Source organism: Durio zibethinus, chromosome 6, assembly GCF_047325235.1.
Source record: "Durio zibethinus cultivar Kanyao isolate XHJ-2024 chromosome 6, ASM4732523v1, whole genome shotgun sequence".
Lineage (NCBI taxonomy): Eukaryota > Viridiplantae > Streptophyta > Magnoliopsida > Malvales > Malvaceae > Durio > Durio zibethinus.
Genome location: NC_143167.1, coordinates 10,724,006 through 10,732,722, shown reverse-complemented (window position 1 = coordinate 10,732,722; position 8,717 = coordinate 10,724,006). Strand labels below are relative to the sequence as shown.

The 8,717-nt window shown below is 32.8% G+C and overlaps 1 protein-coding gene across 2 annotated transcripts; it reads left to right on the top strand.

Moving 5' to 3' along the window:
* Positions 1–670: 670 nt before the first annotated feature.
* LOC111285187 (NAD(P)-binding Rossmann-fold superfamily protein) lies at positions 671–8,515 on the top strand. 2 transcript variants are annotated; one of them, XM_022874483.2, is made up of 12 exons: positions 671–1,061; positions 1,171–1,311; positions 2,304–2,352; positions 3,007–3,024; positions 4,366–4,478; positions 4,554–4,667; positions 6,113–6,163; positions 6,695–6,783; positions 6,882–6,942; positions 7,021–7,098; positions 7,273–7,383; positions 8,172–8,515. In XM_022874483.2, the coding sequence occupies exons 1-12, from the start codon at positions 939–941 to the stop codon at positions 8,298–8,300; spliced, it is 1,077 nt and encodes a 358-aa protein (XP_022730218.2). In that variant the 5' UTR covers positions 671–938; the 3' UTR covers positions 8,301–8,515. The 2 variants fall into 2 exon arrangements, with proteins under 2 accessions (XP_022730218.2, XP_022730219.2); XM_022874484.2 differs by lacking the exon at positions 3,007–3,024 and having other exon boundaries at positions 800–1,061.
* The last annotated feature ends 202 nt before the right edge of the window (positions 8,516–8,717 follow it).

Here is an 8,717-nt window from a genome sequence, read left to right as displayed (position 1 = left end):
TAAAAATTATAATATTACTAAAACTTTTACAAAAAAATATGTACATATTAATAAGTTATCACGTATATTATTTAAACATTTAAAATTATTATTTTTCTTAAATAAATAAATTTGTCTTAAAATTATATAAATCTACAATTTTATAAAAATGATAAAAGAAGCTGAAGATGATGTAAATTAAATAAAGTTCATATGAAGTGATAAGACTTTTAATTTTTATTTTAATATTTTGTTAGTATATTTAATAATATTATTTATCATATCTTTTGGATTTTGTTTTCTTCAATATTATTTATTGTATATTTTAAAATTTATTAATTTTTTAACTAAAATTTTTATTTTTTATTATGATTTAATATTTTAATTATATTATTTATATTTTACATATATTTTGAACATGTAAATAATTCAATAATATTAATTTTTATTTTTATTTAAATTTAAATAAAATAAAAAAAAATTATGCACGGGTAACAAGCTACTTTAATATAAGAGGAGCATTATTGCCTTTTTGGACAAGTGTCAACTAATTAGTAAAAAATTAGAAGGGTAAAATAAACATTTCAATGGAGATTACCATCTATTACAGTTATAGGTCGAAAAGTTCTATTTACATCCCAAATATTTTTCTTTACACATTCTTTTTACACAACATTCAAAAAATTTGTTTGGGGGTGTATTTAGAAGCACCTTTCCATATTTCCCAACAGAAAAAAAAAAAAAAAAAAAAAAGAAAAAAAACCCTCGAAGCAAAAGAGTTAGAAAACAATCTCTCTTTCTTTCTCTCTCAGTTAAGAAACACATTTTTTTGTTCCCACATTGCTGTCCCCTTCCACAACTTAAACCTCTGATAGCAAAGCCTGTGAAAGATCTATCTATATATCATCGCTCTAACTTTTGCAACCAAAAAAAAAAAAAAAACAAAAAAACCTTAAAATATGGCAGCCCCTCCACAAATCGCAGTTCTGGGAGCTGGACTATTCGTAAAAAGCCAATACATCCCCAGACTCGCCGAGATCGCCCATCTCCTCTCCCTCAAATACATCTGGAGTCGTACAGAGGTTTCTTTTTCCCTTCCTTTCGATTCAAAACTAACGTTTTTTTTTTTTTTTAATATTTCTGACTGTTTATTAAAAAATTGGTAATGGTTTCATCTTTAATAACGAGAAGGAATCTTCGAAAGTAGCTGTTGAGATAGCGAAGCAGCATTTCCCTGGAGTTGAATGTAAATGGGGAGACCAAGGTCTAAACGACATCATTCAAGACGCTTATCTTCTTGGGGTTGCTGTCGTTTTGGCTGGCCAAGCTCAGGTTCTTTAATTCACCTCACTATTACTGTATCACTAAACTTTCTTTATGTTTATATAAATTGTAATATGGGTCATCTGACTAATCATCAAGGAAAAAAAATAAAAGATCGGCCGTCTTTTATGATAGAATTTGGATATGGGTCTAACATGCACGTTGAGGTGAATGTGACAATATCTTAATGAAATGTAGGGAAAATCACCACTTTTATGATCAATTACTATGCTGAATGTGAAAATATTTCTATAGGTATTGCGTTAATATGTGCCTTCAGGGAACTCATTAGCATTGGCCTTTATGCATTTGAGAACATTTCAAGGTAAAATAGTTTGAAATAGCGTAGGATCTGTACAATAACTAAAAAATATATATTCATTATTAGGTGAATGCTTACGCCATGTAGTTATTGGGCTGTTGCTGCCTTTTTTCTATAACCAGCAATTTGAATGGCCATATCTAAGTTTATACTGCAAGGTTTAAGGCTTTATCTAACTGTTGATTTTGCTACTTTTTTAATTTTTGCTTTTGAACAATCTTGCAGAGAAACTATTACTTTGATAGACAACAAATTCATTCACATCATAAAAATATAACTGATTACCTAATCTTTTATTTTCATAATTGCTAATCATCATTTATGGGTATTATCATTGTTTGGTATTTTACCTTCCTCCTCATTTTTATCTAATCTTTTAGTCAATAACCTAACTCTTGCAATATGTCTATCTCTTTCTAAAAGAATTTTTCATGTGCAGTTTATGTTTTCAGAAACACTATGCAGATGTAAATGACTTGAAAAATTAATAGGGATGATGCTATTTAGATTTGAATACAAATCCTAACGGCAAATAATTTTAGCAAATACCCTTTGGATGTCCTGCTTACTTTCCTTCACCAAACCATTGCCCAATTTATCATTCAAGAGTGAAGTGAAGGCATTAACATTATAAGCATTACTGAATTGTTGTTGCTTACATATGAAACAAACCATGCAGGTAGATATCTCACTGAAGTTGCTAAAAGCAGGGAAGCATGTCATTCAAGGTGAGATATGTTGTATGTTCTAACCATAAGGGAAAGCAAGTTATTTTCATTATTCCTTTAGTGAGGTTCATAGGCTTTTTATAGTATAGACTTATTTTGTATTGAATCTGTGTAAATTCAACCTTCTCCTACTTTTTCCTTAAAAAAAATCCAACAAAATTTCACCCCCTTTTCTTTTTTCTTGAATGAAAGGAGTGAAAGGCAGATGATGCATCTTAGATCTGTTGTAGTACATAGCTAGAATAATAATACATTAGACTATATAATTAGAATATTAGTCTTGGTGTTCTATTGTGCAATGTACTGAGTTTCCTTTTCTTTTTTCTTGAATGAAAGGAATGAAAGACGGATGATGCATCTTAGACCTGTTGTAGTACATAGCTAGAATAATTATACATTAAACTATATAATTAGAATATTAGTCTTGGCGTTCTATTGTGCAATATACTAAGTTTCCTTTTCTTTTTTCTTGAATGAAATGAATGAAAGACAGATAATGCATCTTAGACTTGTTGTAGTACATAGCTAGAATAATCATTCATTAGACTACATAATTAGAATATTAGTCTTGGTGTTCTATTGTGCAATGTACTAAGTTTCCTTTTTGTTTTGGATGTGCTATGTGTATTGCTTGGCTAACTCGTGGATCCCTAGAGAAACCTGCGGCAGCTAGTAAGTTCCATACTATTTCAGTTGAAATTGGTTATATGGTTTCTAATTTTAGAACATGGTGTTTGTTTCTTTTGTTCTCTAAATTTTTACTTATTACAATTCTAACCAGAACATGAACTAAAGAAGCATTAACAAAAGAGAGAATGCACAAAATGCTAGAAGTTGGAAATAAGGATAAGAATTAAAGTAAATCTTACCGTTCAGTTCTCCACAACTTGCAGTTTGTTGTAGTACAAATTTAGTGTGTTCTGACAATAATGTCTACTTTCTGCCATCTCCTCAGACAGCAAAAATAAAGAAAGAAAAGCAAAGATTTGTTTAAGGTTGTGCCATTTGCGAACTTCACTTTTCCAGAGAGGCAAACATATTTTGCTTCCAGAAATAATTTTTTTGCTCTTTGGTACTCAAGAACAAAATTTTCAAGATTCCACAGTGACCTGTCATTAGTATTTGAAGTAATTATTTTGAATTTGTGATAATTTTTTTTAACTCAGAAACATCAAGTAGACATGCACATATCAAAACTTATTCTTTGCTCTTGTTTTCCATTTTTGGTTACTTTTGCTTGTAAGGAAATCTAGAAAAACTGGGTGAAAAAAATCAGCTTTTAGAAAGCCATAGTGAAGAGTAATTGATTCTAAATATTACTGCATGCTTATTGAAGATAGTCAGCTTAGTCATAAGTTATCCCATTTCAATAAATGGCTAGGCAGTTAGTGAATACAGAATAAATCTTGGTCAGTTTGAAGCTGAAACAGTCTACCAAATCATAGAAAAATCAATCTTGATTATTGAGTCTTATTTGAGTAAAAGCACTGATTTAATTTCCTGCTTCATCTTAATCATAATAAAGATTCCTTTTTGGTAACAATATATCATCCCTGTATGATGTTGGAAAGAAGTTATTGCCATTGCCTTTAGATTATATTCGGCAGTCTTCTAAAGTCATCTCCCATTCGAACAAACACTTTGAAGTTAATCCGTTGCTTTTGTCTATATGTACTATTTTCTGTCAGTTCAAAACCTAAAACTTTTTTTTTTTCTTGAATGTGAAGACTTCCGTCAGTCTTGTTTCCTTTCTTATTTTCATAACAAGGAATAAGCAACCCCAAATCAAAATTGCCAATTTTTGGTATCTACAAAACGTTATTGATAAATCACTTCATGATTCCTTTTTGTATAGATTGTGTGCTGCTTTGAGCTTTTAAAATAATTTCTCTCTCAAACTCTTCCACACAACATGCCCCACCCCCAAACCCCCCCCCCCCCCCCCCAAAAAAAAAATATATATATATATATATATCTCATTTCATTAGCAAGTGGGATGATTTTATTTTGTAGGCACGCCTAAGATAGAAACTGCACTTGCTAGTTACAATTCTATTTGTACCAAACCTGGTCAACCAATTTGGTCTGTAGCGGAAAACTATAGATTTGAACCTGCCTTTGTAGAGGTACGATTTTGCATATTCCTCGTTTTGTTCTATCTATACTGCCATCCAAATTTCTTATTGATTTATTTTCCGCAGAGCAAGAAACTAATGGCTGACATTGGGGATATGATGAATGTCCAAGTTATTATTGAAGGGTCGATGAACAGTTCAAACCCTTATTTCTCTAGCTCTTGGAGGAGAAATTTTGAGGTATTTCTTTCACAATGATATCTGATGGTGTAAGTTTCTTTTTCTAATGCACAAGTTGTTCTGTCCAAGTATACCTTCTATTAGATTGATGGTAACTATTTTCAACCCATAGCTATACATATACTTCAGTTAATTAGAAATTAATAAATCATTCCTTGTTAAACTGAGAATATATGATGCCAAGTAGAATATAGATGCCAGACACTTTCTCACATCCACTATTTCTTCTATGTTTTTCACGTATGTGTAGAATTTCTACTCTTGGTACGAATTGTAGTATTTTGCTACTGTACTTGCATCTAGGGATGCTACAGTAACTTTGATATCACAATTTTATTAGCATGAACAATTAACAAATACCATTGGTGGATATACCAATTTACAATAAGCACAACCTCACACAATAATTTCTCACTTTACTATTCACTCACGCCACTTTCCAATACACTCACAAACACTAATTTTTCTCTTAAATTCTATCTTCTTCATTCTCTCATTTTTCTCATCTTCACTCTACCTCTACCCTACACTACCACACTCTACCTCTTATCAACTCTTCATACCATCACACACCTTAGCCAAGCTAACCACAACTCCTTTTTATAGTTTATAATGTCTGTTTACAACAACAATATTGGAACCTCTAGTTAATGGGTGATTCCTCTTTTTTTGTCTTTTTGAACTTCATCAATATCATTAGTTCTTCAACATCAATTGTCCCTTTAGCATCACAAAATTCATCTATATCTCCTTGTTGCATAAAGAGTGGGCCAATAACCAGCTGCTTTGCACATAACAAGCCCACCCTTAAGTTGCTCAATTCCAACATTTTGTCCCAATTTCCCTAATTATTTGGGGTAGAGACATGCATTCTTCTTCTTGCATAGAAAGGCTATAATAAGTCCAAATAACATTCAAAATAGTTCATCTTAAAGGGATCCTTCAAGAAATAGGAAACAGGCTAGATTGCCAACTAACAGATCGCATGGACCCTTACAGTGAGATCAAAATTTAAAAATGATTTCCCAAATGACATGAATGCTGTTTGAGACCAATGCTTCAAAGCAGAAAATCCAATATAAATTAAAAACAGAGAACTAGAACTATTAACATTAGCTGAAACAAAAGAGCAAGGACCAGCCATGACCAGACAGAGTCTTCAATTTCACCAAGGAAAAAAGCCAAGTCAAAGTCTCGTACCATGCTTTGATACCCATATAAACCAGAACATAGAAGGGTGCAAGTAAAACATGTCTACTACTTCATCCAATGAGCAAATACTTTCTATTAACTATAAAACATGCAGAATCAAATAAAGGCACTTAAACACAATTCCTTGCTATTCCTCTTGTAACAGTATAGAAAATACAGTTATATGATGTAGATGTTAAGTTTCTTCTGATTTTTTCCTGTTACCTTGACAAGCAAATCTTTCTTTTCGGCAGGGAGGTTTTATTTTGGATATGGGAGTGCATTTCATTGCTGCTTTGAGGATGGTATGTCTCTGTTCCATTATCTTAGTGCCTATTTAACACTTGCCCTCTAAAGGAAAGAGGAGAAAAGATACTGTGCTTCTCATAAGGATTATTCCTCTGCATATAAAGCTATAGCTGTTATTTTTCTGTGAAAATTGCAAGCGTTATGCTTTGCACAAATCAGGTTGATAAAACCTTATGATCAGGTTTCTATATGGCCCTATAGATTAATTTTGTTATTCAAATTACATTTTCTAACCACTGTTTTTGGTGGTGGGGTAGACAACATTAAGATGCAAAAATGAATTTCCAATCAGCCATGCAATCAAGAGCATGAACACTTAAGAAAACACATCAGAAGAAACCAATGCATCAACTTTTACAATTCCCCAACCTTGCTCCCTTAGCCCACTCTTCTGCCCAATGCAAATAATAAGAAAAAGAATATAAGGAAATGTTAAGTTAAGCTTGGATATTATTATTCTATGAAATGGTTCATTTTTTTTTAGTCATCGATAAATTGAGGTATGAGTTTCCTGTTCCTGCAAGCAGATGGTTGGTTCTGAAGTGGCCTCAGTGTCGGCTATAACCTCTCATATCGATACAACTTTACCTCCTCCAGACATCATTTCTTCTAATTTGTAAGTTCCTTATGGATTAAAGTAGTTGAGTTTTTATCTAGAATATTATCTTAGAAATGAAAGGCTCATGGCTTTGGAATCAAATTTACTTGCCTCAGTAAGCTGGAGAATGGATGCTCTGGAGTTTTTGTTATGGTTGTATCTGCTAGTTCACCTAAGGTATGTGGTGAAGGATACTTTCCTAACGATTAATGCATACATTTGTTACATGGTGCTCATTGTTTTAAGTTATTTTAGATAATTTGGCGAGTTGTTGGCTCGAAAGGAACACTACAAGTTGAGCGTGGAAAAAAAGACGGAAAGCATGGTTATGTGGTAAATTGGAAACTAAATTTTTATTTCTGCAATGCTGATTCATTAGATGTTGAAACTTCTTAACTTTTCCTAAGATATATGGTTCCTTTTTACTTCTAAAACTTCTTTTGAAATTCCTTGATCAATTTGTGAGAAATGACACCCGTCTTGTGATATTTTATTATGTTATCTCAGGTTGCACTATATAGTGCAGATGGGCAATGCAAAAGCACTTTCTACCCATTCAGTGGAGTAAACGAAGAATTAAAAGCTTTTATCCATGACATTTTGCAAGCAAGCCTCAAGGTAATATATGAGTTTATATTCATGTATGTTTTGCCTGTTACATCATTCATTTCTCCACTTGCATACTGGTATTTCCGTTGCTATCAAGGGATGTTTAGCATCAGTGTCGCATGGAAAGGCTCATTTGGTTGTCTTACTAGGCTGTAGTGTTTATTGATTTAAAGATTCATTATTGTCATCAAAGTAAGCTTTTCCTGTCCTGGCATTGGATGAACATATGAGTTAATTTAACTTGACAGCAGTTTAATGCTGACTCTCACATTTCTTTATATGTTTTTGTGATTCTCTTTAATTCCCTGAACTATTCTGATAATTTCATTGGCACTTTATTTTTTGATTTGGGGAATGTGAGATTTGAACAGTCTTTGAGCAAGGCCTGTCCTGGCATTGGACGAAGTATGAGTTGATTCATCTTTGACTGCTGTTTAATGGGGACTGTCACATTTCTTTAAATGTTTTTGCGATTCTCTTTAATTCCCTGAAGTACACTGAAAATTTCAGTGGCACTTCTTTTTTTTGATTCGGGGAAGGGGAGATTTGAACAGTCTTTGAGAAAGGATAGATACACCTATCTTTGAGCCAAATGCTTAAGTGATGTTTTTCTTTTACTTTTGTATATAATTAGACAACATATTTGACTCTCCTGATTTCTTTTGGTAGTCATCTCTGGCTGAATAAATGTATGAATATTTATGAGCAATGCTAGCTTGTCTGCGGTTGTAACTCTTCAAAAGCCTTTCTAAACGCCACTTCTAAGATGCCCCTGATCCTTTTTTTCTTTGCTGCAGAAGGAAAGTGGCTATGAAGCTGAACCTCGCAGCTCTTTTCTGGAAGGTGCCAGGGATGTAGCAGTTCTAGAGGCAATGCTCGAATCAGGATCCATGGGTGGAGCCTTGGTTCATGTGAAGAAATTTTAAGATCGAGCATGGCCTTGGACCTCTATTTTTTATCAGCAAGGATGTAATTGAGATAATTCACAAACTATTTTATAAGATTTTCAATTTAATGAAACATTTTGGAAAACATATATGATGACATTCAAGAACTCAGAGGAAACTTGTAACAATAAAGTTCATTGTAGAAACCATACAATTCGATTTAATTGAATAAAACTATTTAGATGTTTTATCCATCTCTGCACTACAGTTGTCAGCTCTCATGGTTCTTGATTCTTCTAAAGGAATTGAGAAATGAGTCAAGTTGCATTGCATATCTTGAAACCATTAATCTGTCAGTCATTCCTCACTGGATGCCAAAGCCATGGACCTCCATTGGAGGCCCATAACCAGTACAGCTTGGGACTGTCCTAAGTGGGGAATGAGCTTCTGAGCAAG